The 20,083-nt window shown below is 43.4% G+C and overlaps 1 protein-coding gene and 1 long non-coding RNA gene across 4 annotated transcripts in view; one reads left to right on the top strand and one right to left on the bottom strand.

Moving 5' to 3' along the window:
* The window catches only part of grid1b (glutamate receptor, ionotropic, delta 1b), a 357,735-nt gene extending 353,907 nt beyond the window's left edge, over nucleotides 1-3,828 (top strand). For all 3 annotated transcript variants that reach the window (XM_037980854.1, XM_037980853.1, XM_037980855.1), the window contains one exon: nucleotides 2,781-3,828. In XM_037980854.1, the coding sequence (XP_037836782.1) occupies nucleotides 2,781-3,251 (471 nt within the window). In that variant the 3' untranslated portion in view covers nucleotides 3,252-3,828. The remainder of the gene's footprint in view (nucleotides 1-2,780) is intronic.
* LOC119617883 overlaps nucleotides 1-20,083 on the bottom strand; it is a 78,324-nt gene that overhangs the window by 4,664 nt on the left and 53,577 nt on the right. The window contains exon 2 of the long non-coding RNA XR_005234333.1: nucleotides 16,066-16,197. This is a non-coding gene — a long non-coding RNA (uncharacterized LOC119617883). The remainder of the gene's footprint in view (nucleotides 1-16,065; nucleotides 16,198-20,083) is intronic.

Here is a 20,083-nt window from a genome sequence, read left to right as displayed (position 1 = left end):
ATTCATATAAAGTATAAGATCCTTAACTGTCTGCTGTGCAGCACAGAGTAGAATGAGTCTCACCCCTATAACCTCTGAATGATTGTAGGAATCCTAAAACCTGCTTCAGAAAATAATCCAAAGACTCAGAACTCACAGCTCCAACTACAGAGTCCTCCACTGTTGTTGGCAAATGTGCAGAAGTGACACCATCATACTGACCGTAGTTTCTACACCTCTGGCACCAACACACTCCTCCAGTCCTCAGGGATGTTCTCACTCTCAGAAATGCTACTGCCATCTCTCCTAAACATTTTCATACATACAGCTCTGGAAAAGGGATTCAGATGCCTGCGATAACTCTATCTTTAGTAAAAAAAAAATGCACCAATTTCAATATAATAAGAAGTCAAGCAACAAAACGGAGAACTGCTGCAGTAACAGAGGAGTTTGTAAATACTGTTCACCATCAGTCAAAGCCCAGTGAGATCCTGCCCAAGAAATCAGGATACAGCTGCACAAATGTTTTGTCTGAAGTCAGAGCTAAAAACAAATCTCTGTGTGACAACAGCTTTCTGCCTTTTGAGGTAGTCACTACAAACAGTTTCTAAAAAACTGTTGAAATATAAAACTGAAACTAGCATTCCTGGAAGGAATTTGTTGATGATTTTCAGCTCCTTCTGTACCAAATGTTAGCTCTGTATCTGCAAACCTGACTGAGCTGAAGACATTATTATGTTTGCTGAGGTGGACATCTAGAGTCAGGTTGACTCAAAGTTAAACAGATATGCATCCGAGGATTACTTATTAAAACAGAAGGAATATTTTACTAACAGACACCGGTCCTGGTGGTGGTTGATAATTAAACATATCTGCCAGTTTTAAGCTGATATTTCAGGTGTTGTGTACCAGTGGTCCCCTCCAGGCTTCAAACAAGTCCAGAACACTAAATCAGCACATCCTTCCTGTTTTTTTACTAAATATCGTAGTTAAATCGTTCTTTAACCCTGAACAATACATGATCCAATCAGATTCAAGCATCATATCCAGCTCCAAACTTCTGCCTCCAGAAACACTGAGATGATGAGTTAAAGCTCCACCCAATAAAAACAACTGCTTGAGTCATAACAATGTTCTAAATAAAAAACAAAAACTGAGATAACATCCAGGTTTTAAGCTTGTCTGAGCTGCAGTCTTATGTTCAAGACCGAAACACGTGAAATGACAAAACAAACATATTTAATGTAGAATCTCACTGGGCGGCGACTGTTCAAGGTTCTAGATTCTGAGAAGATTTTCTGTTGCGGTCTCACTGAATCTTCAGTGTTTGTGACCAGCGAGACGTGAGACAGCATTTTGTGTGGCCAGTTTTTGGGAGCGTGGCTTCTTAGCCGTGCACTTTGGCAGCTGTCTGTGTGTTTCTCATTTATTTGACTGGAGTACATTTTAGAAATGAAGAAAGGAAGCTTTAGACCAGTGTTTAAGCAGCTATTATTTATCATTGTGGTTTTTAGACCCTGATATTTGCCTCTGATGTTTTCTGTCAGAGGAACGTTTGAGGGTTGAAGACACCTGTGATGTCTCTCTGACTACTCAGAGAAAAGTATGTCAGGTCTCTGTGACTCATGTGAGAAAACTGAGATTCTTAGTGAAGGTTTGTTGTAAGAGAAGCTCTTCACGGTGAAGCTGTTCACCGTCAGCAGCAGCCCAGTGAGATTCTGTGTTCAGTGTTGAAGATCAGCAGGATAATCCAGCTATGGTACCCAGAAGTCAGGTTTAAACACTTAAGATTCCAGGGGGTTGGTTTTCTTTTTTAAATCAGAGATCCATAAGGAGCGTGCCTATAAAACCCTGATACTGACACCATGTAGCAGAATAGATGTGACTAATATCATTGTATGTTGAAGTGAACCTAATCCTGCTGCCAAACCGCTCAGCGCTCAGGAGCTGACCTCATGAGCTTGTTGTAAAGTGATTGGTTGCTTTTCATTCCCCTAAAAACAGCCACACTGACCGGCTGCAGCAGCCACAAACAGACGTGAAGAGAATCTGGACTCAGACCCAGCAGAGTCTTGTTTAATATGCCAGTCACGCCTTCCATCTCAACCCCCCACCACCACCACACACACACTTCGTCCTTTACCTTCCTGTAACCCAGAGTACTGAAACAGACCTGCAGTTCAACACAGAAACACTCAAGTGTCTATTAATGCCTAACAAGTATGCATGGCTGCAATCAGCAGAAGATGCCGAGTCAGCCGGTGTTTGATTAAATTGTTCTGATAGAGAATCAGTTCTGCAATGCTGCTGCGCAGAGTGTCGGCTTCAAGGGCAGCGTGGAAACATACACTGCAGAGAAAACTCAAAGTTTGTAAGTAGAAACAAAAGATCTGATAGCAATGCATGATACAGTACGTACCGGGCTGTAATGTGTTGTTACCAAAGATCCATCATGTTTAATGAGGAGAGAAGCAACCAAACCGCTCCACAACAAACTCCAGTCTAGTTGTTTGTTTTCTCCACACATCATACATTTAATACTCACTGGCCAAGTTTGATTTCAAACTCCACACACAGACTGGTTTCAGTGGCCTCAGGTCCCACTGGGCTCTTCACACAAACGGACCCAGTCTATCAGCTGTTCCATCCATCCAAAACCCAATGCCTGATTAAGAATTCATGGAGCACCAGCAGAGCTGAATCAGTCTGAGAAACCGGCCCATCGCCAATCTCAGCCTCTCTGTCCCTCCTCTCCTCCCTCCCTCCCCCTGTCTCCCCTCTCTCCACTCCTCCTTTTATAGGACAAGGAGGTGAACCTGGAACAGGTGCATCGTCGTATGAACAGTCTTTTGGACGAGGACTTGGCCCACAAGCAGATCCCCGGCCCCTCTATCGAGATCTCTGCGCTGGACATCGGCAGCATGCAGCCCAGCCAGGCCTCTCTGGTGCCAGGCCCGGAGTCCAGGCGGGACTACCCGCCCTCGGGCCTCGCTGTGACCACCTACCTGCCCGGGGAGGGGGGACCGCCTCCCCCCCTTCCCCATCCTCACCATGGGGGGACCCTAGGCAGGACACTGCCCCCATCCCAGGTCCCTGGCAGCACCACATTGCCCCCACACCACCCGCTCAGCAGCACCATGCAGTGCAAACACAGGGCCCCCAACGGGGGGCTGTTCCGGCAGAGTCCTGGCAAGATGCCAATGTCCTACCAGGCAGTCTCCGGAGGACCCATCCCCGAAGCCATTGATCCCACCCACAGCACATCCATATAGAGACAGGATGTCAGGTGGGTCGGCAGCTTCAGGAGGGGACAAAACAAATGTACAAAGTCAAAAGATTTTATATTGAACCATCTGTTCAGAAAAGATGTAAAAACAACAAAAAAAATCCTTGGGCAGGTCGACGGGTGTAATTTTTCTCCTGTAGATTTCTGTAAATATCAAGACAACAAGTGAGGTCAAAGTGTATTTTGAATATTCTCAATTTTTGAAGTTGAGTTATAAAAAAAACAAAAACAGATAAAAATATAAATATATATATATACATATATATATATCTATACATTGATGAAAAGTTCTGACTGTTTGAATGGCTTTGTAAATTTTCTTCAATTAAAACAACAATGCGGATTTCATTGTGATTGTTTTCTAAGTGCCGAAATTAAACGATGTCTCTCCACAACTCATCGATGTAAAATGACTACCCATGATGCACTGCTGTAGGGGCATTTTAGTGTTGGGACACCTACTGTTATGCACCTCTGTACCAAACTTATAAACCGTATATCTTCAGCATCAGATGGAAATCATCACTTTTTTCTCCCCATTTGTATTAAAAGTATAAAACCGACCTTGCATTTTCTACGCTAAAGTCGACTTTTTGTTCATGTTGACTGTAAACTGTCGGAATGGAATATTTTTACTTTGCATCAGTTCTTAAAGGAAGGAGAAAACCTTAGACTGTGTTCACAGAGTTTGGGTTTAAATCGAGCAGGAAATGCAGGCAGATGTTGGTCTACAGCAGGTGTGGGCAGTCCTGGTCCTCAGGGCCACCATCCTGCAGGTTTTACATGTTCCTCTGCTCCAACACGCCTGATTTAAATCAGTGTGTCATTTAACCACTGACTCAGGTGTGTTGGAGCAGGAAAACAGGTAAAACCTGCAGGATGGTGGCTCTGAGGTCCAGGGATGCCCACCTCTGGTCTACAGTCTTAAAAGTTACACAACACTGATCTTATTTTTAAAGATCGATGAACGATGAGATCCTACGATTGCAGCTAAAGGTTTTTCAGGGCAGTTTTAAAAATTGACCCAAAAAGACGAAAGAAGAGCGAGTAAAAACAAAGTTAATGCTGAAAGAAATCCTGACTCAGACGCCATTTTGGCGTGCTTCATCTCTGCAGGTTTTATGGCAGCTTTTGACCAATCGGCTGGTTTCCTTGGAAAGACAACATTTCTGCTAATTAGCATTCATGATGTTCTGTGGTTTTTGGACTGAATTGACTCTAACTTGATTGGATGTGTACTGCGGCCTGAGATGAACTGAAGCAGTAACTGACTGAACAGGAAAAAGCTCAAAGATAATTTAACATCCCACCCGAAAAAGTTAAAAACATGTTGAGAGTTCTTCTTCCTTTTGAGCCAACACTTTATACACTTTAGAAACTATTTAATTATTTAGCAAATCAGACGGTAGACTAAAAGTTTTATACATTTTCTTTAAGTTTATGTGATTATTTCTTTTCTTTTTAAGTCAGATTTGGAACCATCGCTTATTAAAAATAGGATTTTTGTATTTAACACTAAACATATAATTGTTTTAGGTCAGAAAATCTTGCATTTAAAACTAATTTAAAGGAGCTGCGTGCAGCGATCACTGCCATCTAGTGGTCACGTTGGAGATAGCAGCCATCTCCAGTGCAGACTTCAGAAAAGCTTTTTTAAAAAACTTTTTCCTCTCAAACCTCTGATTCAGTCGTCTCCTGTTTGCCTTTCAGCCCAACATGGTGGCTGTTGTTCCCTGTCCTCGCTGCACTAATGGATTTAATGGGTTCATTCTAGGATAATAAAATCAAACATATTCATGATCCCCCTCCTGCTGTCGATCTTGTTTTTGTTGCTCACTGTGGCGATAAAATCATGCGCATTATTGCCTCTTTAGCCAAATGAAAAAGCCTTCAAACATCTGCCTGCTTTTATCTTTGCTGAAGGAACATTTATTTAAATGACTTCGCCGAAGCTTCAGATGCGGCCTGTTCATAAAAGTCATTTTTGACTTTTTCAGCTCATGTTCGTGGTTACATTTTTACACCAACCTCACGGGTCTTCTGTAGGATTTTATTGCCAACATGCTGCTGACCTTTAAAGCTGCTGTGAACACAGCCTAAGCTGCTCTGTTTTTGTTAGTGTTCTTTAGAACTATCAGCTATAAAGATATGTTGGTATTTTTATTTCCTAATTTAATGTGACTTGTCTGGAGGGGGTTCTGTAGCGAAGCAGCGCTGTTATTCTAATCAGGAGGGAGACAAAATGACAGAGGCCTCATATTCCCACAAGTCATTCCTAATGGGATCCATTATCACCTGAGGGGATGACGGAGGACGTCATTATCCAAAGTGCAATCAGAGGCTGGTGATGGAGGCTGTTCAGCAGGTGCCAAACCCCAGCTGCTTGGGAAAAAATCGAGGAAATCTTCCCACGTTTGCTCAACACTGGATTGTTTTTCTCTTTATAGATGACTGTATTATTATGAGCCTTTAAAGAAATCTATTTCCAAGAGGAACATGTCCCCTCCCCCTCCTTTTTTGCTGTCATAAGTGCGCTTAATGTGCATTTATGGGCCTAATGAGTTTCATTTTCATTCAGAACTGGCTGTTTGGAAACATGCTGATCCCACACTGTTCGAGGTTTTCATACATTAACGGCCAGAGGCAGACCAGCTCGCCTTCGACGGGTTTTTATTCCAACACAGAAGTGGAAGCAGGAAATTAACGGGACTTTAACTTGACAGAATGAAGGGCTTCATATTCCATCCTTATCCTGAAGATGGGCCGAGTTTTACATGACGGTTGGTGTTACTTCCTGTGATTTCTGTTCCATGCTTATGTCATTAAAATGTGTTTGCTGTGATGGAAGTTTGGAATCTAAAACATCTTGTCTTAAGTCAAAAGCTAAATTATTAATGGTCTCATTATTTGACATCATTCCTTTAAAAAGGTAGTCTTAAAAGAAACAATCCTGAGCTGTTTTACCCCCCTCTTTGGTTTTACATATCAGAAAGTCTTTAAAGCATCATGTGGTCCCAGGTGAATACAAACCAAACGGATGAGTCATGGTTTAACAAAAACTAGAAACTGGGTAAAAAACTGGTTCCAGCTTTCTGCTTCCTCAGGATCTCAGAGGTTCAGGATCAGTGGGTCCACCTCTAGAAAATCAGATCCAGGTGTGAGTTAGCACAACGCCAGGGTGGAAAGATATCAGCAATGACCTCAGAGAAGCAGCTGCTGCCCCTCAGTCTGGGAAGGGTCAAAGGTCATTTCTAAACTATCTGGAGTCCATCATTCTACAGAGAGAAAGATTATTCACAAGGAGACATTTAAGACAGATTCACCCTGAAGGTCAGACCGTGCAATCAGACACTACAGGCCTCAGTTATCAGGTGGTTTCTCATCAAGCCTCGACTGTTGGAGAGGAAATAAAGACGGGCAGAACCTGACAGTCAGAGCTGTAGCATCAGATGTTTTCTGTCAGAGAAGATATCCTCAGCAGCCGTCAAAATACAGATCTAATAATCTCGAGACACCTGCAACAAAACTGAGAAAGGTTTGAGACTAGTTGCAGACGCCCCGCAACAACTCTACAACTGATCTGAGAGAAACTTCTTTAAAATTGTTAAAAACTGAAGCAACAAGATTGCGAACCTCAGCGTGAAGTCAATGAGAACCCTTGCCAACAATTTGAGACACTCTAAAGATTTCCATCTGAATGATGTTTGCCATCAGAAGCAGCTCAGGGAGAAGCTACATTTATCAGGTCAAAGGTCAAAGCCTCTCCTCTCTAAAAACAACATGGCAGCTGGACTCAGGTTCATCTGAAGGAACCAGAAGACTTCTGGAGCAGAACCAGACCAGAGGACAGATGTTTACCCAGAATGCACTGCAGCTGTCAGCACGGTGGTGGAGGGCTGATGGTTTGGGCTGATTCTGGAGTCAGATGTGACAAACAGGACAATGATCCCAAACACAGCAGAACGGTCCAGAACCAGAACCAGAACCAGAACCTCAGAGAGCTGAAACAACGTTGGAAAGAAGAGTGGGCCACAACTCCTCCACAACCAGGAACCCACTGAGAGTTCTGCTGCTGGAGGAGGTTCTGCTGGGTCAGGAGCTGGAACCAGGTTCTGATGGGTCAGGAGCTGGAACCAAGTTCTGTTGGGTCAGGAGTTGGAACCGGGTTCTGTTGGGTCAGGAGCTGGAACCGGGTTCTGTTGGGTCAGGAGCTGGAACCAGTTTTTCACGCAGCCTTTCTTTAATTTGGTTCAGTTTTGGGTCGTTCTCCTGTGGACACGGCCCGTTATGGCGCTCAGTTCACTTGACTTTTTTACAGGATTAAATCTCAAACTCGTGTGTGATTGTGTGGATTTAACATTTTGTGTTGATCAGATGAAAACTTTAAATATTTGATAAAGTGGGTTATTCTCCCATCACTGTGTTTGTAATGGATCAGCAGAAGAAGACTCTCCTGAGGCTGTGATTGGTCAGCACAGAGGAGGAAGCAGGACTCCAGCTTCCTGTCAGGAGGAGTCTCAACCATCTGAGGGAGAGCCTGGTTTTATTTATCATATGCTGCTTGGAGTTTCTTAATCTTTAATAAAGAAATATGGTTTACACGTTTCATTCTCCGGAGTGTCAATCAGGTCAGTGGGTCAAAGGTCAACCACTGAAGCAGACATTTTGTTTTTAAGTTTTTAACTGCTTCATCATACTTTCAGCCGTTCATTTATCAACACATTCAGTTGATTTGGGAGATGGTGCTAAGATCTTTGTTTTGTAACTTTTTAAAATACTGAACTTTATTTATTGTTTTGAGCCTTCCAGTTTCTGTTTAGCTGGTATTAGCTTTTAGCTACGGTTTTGCTCATTTTAGCTGTTCTTCTGCTTGTTTCAACTTTCAGTTTGATTTTTACTAACAGGATTTTGAGTTTTTAAATTTGTCTACAGTCTCAGAAACCTGTGGGACTGCTTATCACCCGCCAGTGACAGAGTTGGTGTCTTTGCTCCCGTCTGGAAAACAACATTATGTGTGATCTGTTACTAGAAATCTTGATGTTTTTACAAACTCAGAACCAACAGACATTTGGATCCGTTTCTGTCTGTTTCAGAAACGTCTGCGAGGACCAAGCTGTCCATCATCAGCCGTGATGGTTTTAATATTTCTCCCACCGAGCAGGTTCTGTTTGCCGTCACGTCGTTAGCTCAGCTGAGCCGAACAGCCGAATGATTTCCTCTCGGGCAGAAAACAGCCTCGGTCCTGTCAGTTAGGGGGAAGATTTAGTCTGACGCGCAGGAGGCCAGCGGTCCTCTGGTTCTAACTCGTGGTTCTCAGGGCGTCACCGGGACGGTTTGACAGAACAGAACCTGGTTCTAAGACAAACCAACCAGTCCCACCTGAGGACAGTCTTCAGTGGTTCTGGCTGCGTTTTCACACGTTCTCCTGCAGAACGTGGTCAGGTCACCGTCCCATCAATTAATTCAAGCCAATCAGAACGACTCGGACCCAGATCCTGCTGCCAACCAATCAGAGCAGAGTTCAGGTTCTGACTGAACCAGTTAGATCAGTTCTGTGTTTTTATCTGATACACGTTACAGTCTGTGGTCAGCTGAGGAAACAAACTAAATCAACAGGGTCCACCGTAAGGAAAGCAGCTATTGGCTGTCCTAAAAGTCACTGAGTGATGTCATCACTTTTTTTGCATAACAGGCCAGAGAGGAATAATGTCCTGTGAGTAAAAACATCCTAAATATATTTAGAAATGAACTTTCTTAAAGGTCACAGTCCCATCCCTCCTCCTTTATCTGGGCTTGAGACGCGGTGACTTATTTTAAACAAAAGAAATTTACATTTACACTCTGCCCTGGATCGGTCTGGACTCTGAGGGGGGACATGTCCCGCTCTGACGGCAGCTGGGGGGGACGCCTGTGAGCGGACGGGGGAGGACGAGAACGAACGATACCGTCTTCCACCTCAGTCTCCAGTAAAATAACTAGATTCATGTCTGGTCTAAAACACGCTAATTATATGAACAAAGTTGACCGTGTTGAGGTTTAATATTAGCTGATGCAGCATTCTTTCACACAGGTTCATCATCTGTGAAAAGGAGCCGTTTTAAAGCTAGCTATTAGCCTCGCCTGGATGAAGACTTCTGCCTCTTCCTCCATACTCATGACTGATATCATGGCTGATTAAGTGCCAACTATTAATAAGCATTAGGCAGAGCTTAGAGAAAATGACCAGACTATCCCTTTAAGCCTCATGCTTCAGCTCAGGCCCTCAGGTCCTCCAACCAGAAACCGGATTAAAACTCAGCGAGCCTCCGGCCAGGTGGCCCTAAAATAAGACACCAGGCAGCAGCTGAAGACTTTTTAATAAATGACTTTTTGTGTCTCTTTATTGTTTTGTATTTTATTGTAAAAAAACTAATCTGAGAAATGTGCAAAATAAATAAAGTTTACTTTGGTCCAAAAATGAATAATAAATCTAAACAACAACAGAGGATTCAGTTACATGCATGAATTATTTTATTTCATTTGTACTCCCAGGGTTATAGTTTTAAATGTTTGTTTTTGAATTTTAAACATTATATTAAAATGAACAGAACTCTTAACCATTAGTAGATGTTTTGAACATGAACTGACTGAGATTATTCATCTTATCCTCCACAGAAACACTTTCAGTCTCCTCCTGCCCTGACGCCATATAAATATATTTCGATGAACTTAAAAGTTGTAGAGTGTTTGTTTGACGCCTCCTCCTCCTCCCTGCTGCACACTTCAGGATAAAACAGCTCATTACTCACTTTACCTTCAGCAGCTGGAGGAAATAAAAGCCCGTCCAGTTGTGAAGGCAGTAATGGAGCGTTTTACGTTTACAGACAGAGCTGCCGTCCTGCAGAGAGACGGGTCAGTGTTTGTAAATCTAACGAGGAGCAGTGTGACGTTAACGTGGCCGAGCCGTGCTCTTAAATTACAGCAGGAACTCTGGAGCCGCGCTGGCGTGAAATGCAATGTGCAGAGATGCATCAGATGCACTTATTCACCAGCTCAGGAGGGGAAATTAAATCAGTCTCCATGTTTTCTTTCGGAGCTTCTCGTGTCGCTTCAGACAAAAATAAATAAATAAAAAAACTGAGATTTGTTTCAAAAGTATTTTGGAAGAGAGTTTCTGCCAGAATCAAGGGGAACAGATGAGGCTTTTACATCAGGCAGCTCGCTGACTCCCCCTCACTTCCTGGTCAAATAGTTTTGTTGTGGGGCGGCAGGGGCTCTGGAAGTAGGGGTTCATCCTGTAACTGGAGGGTTGCTGGTTCGATCCCCCGCTCTGTCTGTATGTCTGTGTCCCTGGGCGAGACACTTCACCTGCCTAGCCTACTGGTGGTGGTCAGAGGGTTCGGTGGTGCCGGTGTCATGGCCGCCTCACTTCTGTCAGCCCGCCCCAGAGCAGCTGTGGCTACGATGTAGCTCACCGCCATCAGTGGGTGGGTGAATGGGTGAATGGGTGAATGAATGGTTGTACAGTGAAGTACTCTGGGGTCACTAGACTAGATAAAGCTCTATACAAGTGCAAGCCTTTTCCCATGTTTCATCAATGTAGGATTAAATCCATGCTGGGAAATGATCCGACTGTAAAGTAACACACTGATGAGGAGGAGTGGGCCAAGAATCAAGCCCTGAGGCACTCCTGGACTGATGGAGGCTGGAGGAGAACCAGAGTTACTGCTGGTGACAAACAGAGCGCCATGCCACTGAGACCAGGGTGAAGACGGAGACTAAAAGCAGGAAGTGACCTCAACAAACATGGCCTCTCTTCTGTGACAAACTCTGAAAGAAAACCATTTTTGTGTTCACGTGTAGCTATGGCAGCCATCTTGAATCAGGTTGGCTCTGAAAGTTATTTGTAGAAAACAGACAAACACACCTTTTCCTTAACCAAGATAAACAACAACCTTCACCCATAACAGACATTTTTCTCTTGGTTTATGTCCAGTTGTCATAACAAAGACATTTTAAACAACGTCAACTTTGCATTAAAGGTGTCATAATTTACTCAATGACAGCAGTCATAAACATTCATAAACACTCATTCATGTTCATGTCAGTCTAAGAACACCCCTTCAAATAAAATGTTACCTTAACGAGCTAACAGCTAAAACCAAAGCAGCTTCCTGTTAGCTTCTGAATCCTGTCAGAATTCAACAATCTTCCGACCTGAGGGTGTTCATAGCACCGACAGCAGCAGGTAAGATATTCATCTTTCCACCGACACAGAAGGGCTGAAGACTCAAACGCAGCCAGGAGACAAATTACTCGTCACTTCATCACCGCGGCTAATTGCAGGGAAGCTAATGGTTTGTTAGCGATGCAGAGTTTTCTGAAATGTCAGGCTTTTTAACGGAGCCACAAAAAGCTCCATCTTTGTCTCCAGTTACATTCAGCAGCCGTCTCTAAATGTCTTTCCTGTCCTCTGCCTTTCAGCTCTCCCTCCGACACAATCGACACGAAGCTTTAGAACGATGACAGCCATGAAGTCAACTCAGTTAACAGCTTTTTACATTTAACACTGTCTCTGTGCTGCTTTTTAATCTGAAAACTCAGACTGTGGAGATAATCTTCCTGTCTCCATTTCACAGTCAGGTTTTGTGTTTTCTCTCCACCGGCTCATGAAGGCAGCTCTTCATCCTACATGTGAAACCTCACTAAGTGCCCGAGCTGCAGCTACTCCTTCAACACACACAACCTTTCATTTATCTCCATCCATTAATCCCTGCAGCTATTTATTGGATCCAAATATAACCATCCATCCTAAAGTGCAGCCCCCCTCTGACTGCCCTCCCACCGACAGGCCTGTCAGATAAAGACTCTCAGCGTAGTTGCGTGGTAACAGAGAGAAGCACCACGGTTTGGATCAGGGAGTGGGATCAGTGGGAAGCTGCTGAAGGTCCGTCCGCCCTCGCAGACAAATCCCAGCTTTTTACACAAACCAGAGGAGGAGACGGCAGGAGCTGGATGGTCCTCTGTCCTGCTGCGCTTGAACTCTGATTTCAATCTGAGCAAAGAGCCAAGACACATCCAAACTCACATATTTGGATTTCAGCTCAATGTGTACAGAAATCTAACTTTTAGGAGTAAAACTTGTACCTGTAGTTCTTAAACACCAACGTTCTGTGTTGTGGCATCAGAAATGGTCATTTTTAGAATCAAAATTTGCCACTTTCACACATTTCCGTTCCACTCAAATCAAACTAAACGCCTTTAGATTTATCAGTTCTTACAAATGTTTGCCTACATTTGTTTTACGCTCTTTCCAGCAGTACCTCTGCCTGACTGAAGGGGGCGCCTGTGAGTAAACAGCCTTATTCTTCTGCTGAGTAATTAATTCATTTAAACATTTATCATCTCAGGGAACTCTTGCTGCTCATGGAGTCGTTGCAGAAACAAACGTTGATGTTTTCAGGTTTTAGCGTCGTCTCAGGACCAAACTGCTTGTGACTTTCCAAGGTATGACTACAGCTTTTGATGGAGCTGTAAGTAAAAATGTAAGTTGCCAAGTATTTTTTAATATCCGAACAAGGAGAAAATAATCTCCTGCTCCTAACCAGGTCCTTAAATTAGATAATTATTAATTTTTTTGGTTCTTGTTCTGCAGATTCTAGAGCTGCATGTTAAAAAGATCAAAAGCCTCCCAGTTGTGTTTGGGATGAACTGGACCATTAACTGGGCATGAAATATTGAGAATTAAAATATTCTTGATTCAATATAAAAGCTAAATAAAAATGCACTCGGAGGAAATTGCTCAGAGATTATTCTCTGCAGCAGAGCCCTGCTTCAGACAGAAAAAAGCTCTCAGAGACTGTCCTCCTTTCATCATCATCATCATCAGGCAGAAAAATGCTGCTTCTTACTTCTTCACTCCCTAAAAAAGGACAAACTTTTCCTCTCTGCTGGCAGCAAATGAAAAAGCTACATCTTTACAAGATGACTGCCTCTCAGGACAGATTCAGGAGTCCAGCGGCGCTTTGATCAGGTGGACTGTGACCTTTTAGAGACCACAGTCTGGCTTTGGTTTGATATTTCCTCTGATTACAGTCCTCTGGAACTGTTTCTGTAAATATTTTAACTCTAAATAGGATCTTCAAGAACTCAAACTATGAAACGAGTGGAAAGAAAACAGCTGCTGATCCCTTCAGGCTAAATGTTCTGCTGTTCTCAGAAACTTCTTTGAATAATTTGTCTGAACTGAGTGTTTCTGTGTGTGTGCTCACTCCACAGGCTTGTGATTGTAGCACAAATAGCATTTCTGTCTAAAATGAAGGCAAACAGTGAATTCCTTTAAAGAACTGTGGTTCTTCACAATCAGCAGACCAAAAATAGAATAATTATTTCTGTTCTTTTAAAGTATAACTTAATCATGAGAATCCATCTGCAGCCAAGAAAAGGTGGAAAAATCGTAAAAAATTATTTTATTCCCTGTTCCTTGATGATGATGATGAAGAGTCATTTTGTGAAGTCAACTAGAGAAATGTGTGGAAATTGTGACAGCAACAAATGACTTTACTGGAATTTGTCGAAGAAAAAATTCATTGAAATGTTAAAATTCAAACAGGCTGAAAAGAAAATAAAGTCAGCAACACCTTAGTTAAAACCACAGACACCCTCCTCTCCATGACGATATTTGGACATCCTGTCCACAAACAGGATCAGAGACCGGGCCCAGTCCTGAAGGAGTCCAAGCTGTACTGGAAACAAGCTTTGTGCCCTGAATGCAGACACAGCTCTGGGTTTGGTTCTACAGGGACCGGTTAGCCCTCACAGAAGGCTGGTCTTCTCCTTGAAGCACATGTGGACCGGACAGTCATAAACCACTCTGTTCCTCCTGAATCCCAGGTCCAACAGGTGATCAACAACAAACTCTGATAAGACCGAAGTTTTAGTCATCACTGCTGACGGCATGGCTCCACGTCAGGCAACAAATCTGTCATTTAGGTTCAACTATCATCCATTAACAACACTTAAAGAGATGTTTGAGATGATTATCTGTGTCTTCTGTTCTTCTCAGTCAGATTCCTGCAGCAGAAGATCTCATTGTTTCCAGCTGGTACAAAACTCTTGAACAAGATTCATAACTAAACTAAACCACAACTGGTGACCAGTTACCTTCAGAGTCTTTAATAAATAACACCTGGGTACAATATGTGGGTACGAAGTGACCTGGAGCTGCTGAAGACTCGTCTTATCACCGTCCAGCTGCTGAATGTTTTAAATTTAAGTCATTTTTCTTCACAGTTCTTCACAGTCAGCAACACGAGCACTGAACAGGAAGTGCTTTAAAAAAACAACACATCAACCTCTGTTCTGTCTTATTGTGCAAAGATAAATGATTTTAAAAGTCAGATTCTTGTCCTTTATTATCTATAATAGGTCAGATTTGTATAACACTGAAACCAGATCAGAGACAGTCCCTCTGCTTGTATCAACTGTATGCATACTGTAGATATAAAGTGTGTCTTTTAATGGTATAAATCCCTCACAAAAAGCTGCAGTTTTCAACAATTTGCCACAGAGTCCTGCAAGAGTTAGCAGAAACTGTCTCTCTGCAGCAGCAACAGTCATTAAAGAGATAAAAAGCCATCTATTGTCCTTGAGCACCCTGAGACTTATTATGAGCTCTATTCTTGGAGGAAAAAGTGCCACTTGCAGAGTGTGAGTGCCCAGATTCAATGGTGTCAGTCATTTGCAAGTGAAAAGGTGATATATCAAGGAGGATAATGACCAGGCTTAAAGGAAAGGAAGAAGCAGAGGGGGAGCAGTGAGAAGGAGCATGATGAACCGTATAATTAGCCTCTGTGTGTGTGTGTGTGTGTGTGTGTGTGTTACCTGCAGTTATGTGCTCAGGTGTTTGAGCTGCAGACAATAAATCAGACAGATTACAGCCGACCAACAAATGAAACCCAAGCTGCTACCGTCACATAAAAACAATCCAATCAGCACAAACTCATAAGAAATATTCCCTTGGTGTCTCCAATAATGCACAAGAGATAGAAATTACTTTCATTATTGATTGGCTTGGTGATTATTGGCTCATTGATCAGCAGTAAAGGTAAATCATGAAACAGATCCATAAGTGATGCTCCAGCTGCTCATGAATGAGGAGATGGTCATCCAACTACTGAGCATGAGAACGTTCCTTCATCTGTATCTGTCTTTTTTGACACTTTACGTTTCAGTTGCTCGTTAACACAAACAGTCCATCAGCCAACCACACTGAAGCAGCTCAGTGTATTTAGACATCTAGAAGACTTGCTGAAGTTCAAACTGAGCATCAGAACAGGAAAGAAAGAGGATCTAAGTGACTTTCAACATGGTATCACAGAAACTGCTGATCTACTGGGATTTTCACACACAAGCATGTTTATGGTTTACAGACAACAGTCAGAAAGAGAAACTATCCAGGGAGAAGCAAAAAAAAAGCCTTGTTGATGTCAGAGGGCAGGCTGGTTGAAGATGACAGAAAGGCAGCAGTAAGTCAAACAACCATTCACTCCAACCAAAGTCTGCAGAAAACCATCTCTGAATGCACAACGAGCTTAAAGCAGAAGGTCTGCAGCAGCAGCAGACCACAGCAGGGGCCAAGAACAGGAAACTGAGGCTACAAATCACACAAGCTCACCAACACTGAGCAATAAGAGACTGGAAAACATTTCCTGCTCTGATGATTCACAGGACTCCAACAACCTCCAATCCAGAACCTTCAGGACATGGAGGAACAGGACACTCACTTCATGGCTGTGCAGCTGAAATCTCAAAGCACATACCTGTATGCTTTCCAAAAGATGGCGTCTGTTTCCAGGGATGCTCCTCTTCATTTCAGCAATACAGACCATCTTCTGTTTGGACTCCAGCTGACTCCCCCAACACTTTAATGGTCCTCTCCGGAGTCCGAATCCCTAAAAAACAGAAAAAGAAGGCATTTTTAAACCAAATCATTAAACTCTGAGGGTTACAGAGACAGTTAGTCCCACTATGGAGCGATTCTAAGGTCGTCTGTCTCTTTCCCACTGTCGGTGGACCTCTGCTTGTGCAACACTCGACCGATGGTCGGTCACTTCTGCACATGACGTTCACCATCACCAACAACGATGGAGGACTCAGGATTAGGAGCTTTGTTTTGTAAGACTCTTGTTTAGTTTTTAAAGCAGTGTTTGAAAGTGAGGTACAAACATTCAGACAGAGTTCTAGGAGCAGACAACAGATCAGTCACAGACTCCAAGCAGGAGCTAAAAAGTCCAAATAAAGAGTTTTACAAACAAACATAAGGACTGAAGTGGTCTGTAAGATCCAACACCAAGCCTGGACTGATGGACAGGAGCTGCCACTGCAGTCTCACTGTCCTTACAACTTATTTCCACAACTGCCTCACAAAGTGCTGGCGTAATTTGAGTCAAAATTGAACAGGAACTCATAAATATAAATAATAAAATGCTGGATGCTCCTGGTGAAGATGAGGAAAAGTCTGAGATCTCATCAGTGATGAAGGTTCAAACTTTTCAGTGTTCAGAACTCTGATAATGGAAGTTTTTTCCCATCATGGCTCCTTTTCTGTTGTTTAGCCTGTGAGCCTCGGTGACGCAACGCCGGTTACCATGGAGACGCAGCCAACTTTGAGAAGTAATTCGGCAGATCAATATTTGCTGAGCGAAGAGGAATGAGGCTGTAAAATGTGAAAGAGAAGGATGTAGGATGTTGTTTGACTAACAGCTGGGGGAGTAAATGTTCTCTTACATGTGGAACAAAACCAGGTGGAGAACATCGAGGCGATGCGGCGCTGTTCTCCGAGGAACCCTGTTTCAGCTGAGAGTCAGAACTCTGTCAGCTCCTCGGAAACAGAAATAAAATCTGAATGAGAGAAGACTGAAGGTTGGAAATACTTTATATTACAGAGGGACTCAGAACAAAAGATTCAGAATGAGTTAGTTTCCCTGAGTTCTGGGGAGTTTCTTTCAAAAGCTGACAGATCGGAGCTGGAACCTAAAACATGTTCAAGTTCAGCAGAAAATCTAAAGCTTCTTCACAGAAATCTGCTGGAACATGGATGGTCTTTGAAATGTCTGTGAGATTTTATTTTTTATTTTTTTTGAGAATTTTGAGAATTTTTTCAACATAAACAACAACAAACAAGAACAACACTCCACAAAGCCAAAAAGTGCATTAATCATCTCCTTTTGTTCAAAGAGTTATTTATTTCATCCTGACCCTCCTGTCCTTTACCCCGCCCACTTTGTTGCTACTTTCACCAAAAGCCTTTAAAGGGGACATATTATTCAAAATCCACTTCCTGCATGTTTCTGTTCTTCTATTTGGGTTCCTGCTGCTTCTAGAAACAGTCCAAGCACAAATAAAACCACCCAGCTGTTTTCTGACAAGTAAATGTTTTCTGGTGTCTGCAAAACGACCTGTTTCAAAAACCTCAGGATTGTTGCGTCACAATACCTGTTACCTAGCAACCCCAAGCCGGGCCCAGCCCCTCACCTAGCAACCCAAGTGGAGCTCCGCCCACTTCATTACAGGAAGACCGTCTCTGTTAAACTCACGGCAGGTTTGTCTAAACTAACATTAGAACCATGTTAATAAAAAAGAAGAAAAGTTGGAAAAAAATAAAACTGATCCTGGCCTTATTTTACTTTTGTGAATTAATAACGATATAAATGTGCATCAGATCCGCAGCGGGGGGCGTGGCCAACAGCAGCTCATTCTGAATATCTGAGGATGATTCTGTGTGTTAAATGTGATGAAGATGTTCTGTCGAACCCACAGACCCATCCTGACTGGGTCCAGGAAGCAGAACAGGTTCTCTTTAAGGTTTTTCACACCGTCTGGAACTGAAGCGACCAGAGTCGTGTCATTTTCAAACTCTGAAGACAACAAGTGATGATGAAGACGACCGAGGAGACAGAAGCTGTTAAATCCGAGTCCTCAGGAGACGAGTTTCAGTCTGACTGATGTGCTGCTTGAAGGCAGCTGGATGAGACGCTGAAGAGGAGGAGGAAGAGGAGGACAACCTTAGGGGAGGATATATACAATTACCTGCTGGAGTGGAATTCTCTCTCTTACAGATCTCCAGAATAATTACATCCCAGGAACAGAGGCTGACAGACGGAACAAACCCAAGAGACAAAATAAGGCTTTGTGTGATCGCCCGCTGCCATGGAGTGTGGGCGACAATGTAAACGCCTGTAATCGACTTCAGCAAACACAAAAATAGCTAAAACGTCTGCAGATATTGAGCTGAAATTGGTGTGGTAGTAGCTGAGAGTCATTCCCATCAGGGCAGTGGGCAACATGCACTGTTCAACGAGGAAAGCTTTATAAGGAACTGATAAAAGTTCACTCATTTCTATGGAGAAAATATCTATAAACAGTTTAAATTTAGAAAATTATGAAGAACTAAAACACCAAAGTCTGCAGAAGTAGTTAATTGTAAAAAACAGATGTTTATTGAGCTGATTCTCCTCCATGTGCTTCTGATGAAACTGATCTCAGTTTTCAGTAAACGGACTCTGGATCAACTGTTTCCTGCTTCTTCTCTTACATTTCAGGTTCTGTTGTTTCTTAAAGTCCACAGACAGAAAGCCGTCATGTTTTCAGTTAGAATTTGATCTGAGCTCTCCCTCTGAACGTTTCACTCAGCACATCTTCGGACCTCCCGTCACGTGACGACAGAACTTCTGTTTCCTGCTGATTCTTGGGTTTTGTCGTCTTGCCAAAGCGTTTGCACGGCGGCTGCTTCATCTGCCAGCTCCTCCTCCTCCTCCGTGTCACATCTCCTCACAGCAAACTTGATCACCTCTCCGCTCCCTCAAAGTCTCACTTCCTGTTCCTCCTTCCTGGCTGAGTGGCGAATCGACCTGACAGCGTCGCCTCCTCCGTGAGCCTCTCCTGTTCCTCACCTCCTCGCCGGCTCCATCCATCACTCCGTTCTGCTGCTCTCCTCTGAAGGCGATGACCTTCTTGCTGTGAGTCATCTCCCCCCTGACAGCTCCTCCATGTTCCTCCGCTGGCCCTGTTTACCTCGCTCCCCTGTCACTCCTCATCCCACCTCTGTGCTCTAACCTCATACTGTCACCTCCTCACCCCGCTCCATTTGTCTCATCGTCTGACTCTTCCCCCCTCCTCTTCCTCGGTACTGATGACCTTCGTCCACAGAAAGGTTTTCTCCTGTTTTTAGCCGTCACCCTCGTGTCCTGCAGGAATCTGAGGGCTTCATGGCAGCTTTTACCTGCTGCTCTCTTCAAACAACAAAAAAATCCAACACTCAGAAAGACACGCGTCAACTTCCACTTCAACACGACACACAACTGTCGACACACAAAACTGTGAGAAAGTCACAGTCTGGCTGAATTTATATTTACAGCATGTTTGCACATAAATGTGTCTGAATACAGGACAGAAATCTCCAGGGTTTGACTGAGCGAATGTCTCAGAGATGGCCTGAGAGATTCAGGCAACACGATCGCAATATTAGGCAAACAGACTTAGACAGTCTCTGACAGGTCTCTGACAGATCTCTGACAGGTCTCTGAATGGTCTCATAAAGGTCTCTGACAGGTCTCTGAACAGTCTCTGACAGGTCTCTGAACAGTCTCTGACAGGTCTCTGAACGGTCTCTGACAGGTCTCTGAAGGGTCTCATAAAGGTCTCTGACAGGTCTCTGAACGGTCTCTGACTGGTCTCTGACAGGTCTCTGACTGGTCTCATAAAGGTCTCTGAACGGTCTCATAAAGGTCTCTGACAGGTCTCTGAACGGTCTCATAAAGGTCTCTGACAGGTCTCTGA

This window comes from Kryptolebias marmoratus, linkage group LG17, assembly GCF_001649575.2.
Source record: "Kryptolebias marmoratus isolate JLee-2015 linkage group LG17, ASM164957v2, whole genome shotgun sequence".
NCBI lineage: Eukaryota > Metazoa > Chordata > Actinopteri > Cyprinodontiformes > Rivulidae > Kryptolebias > Kryptolebias marmoratus.
Note: the sequence above shows the minus strand (reverse complement) of the source record. Positions and strands in the feature narration are given on the sequence as shown.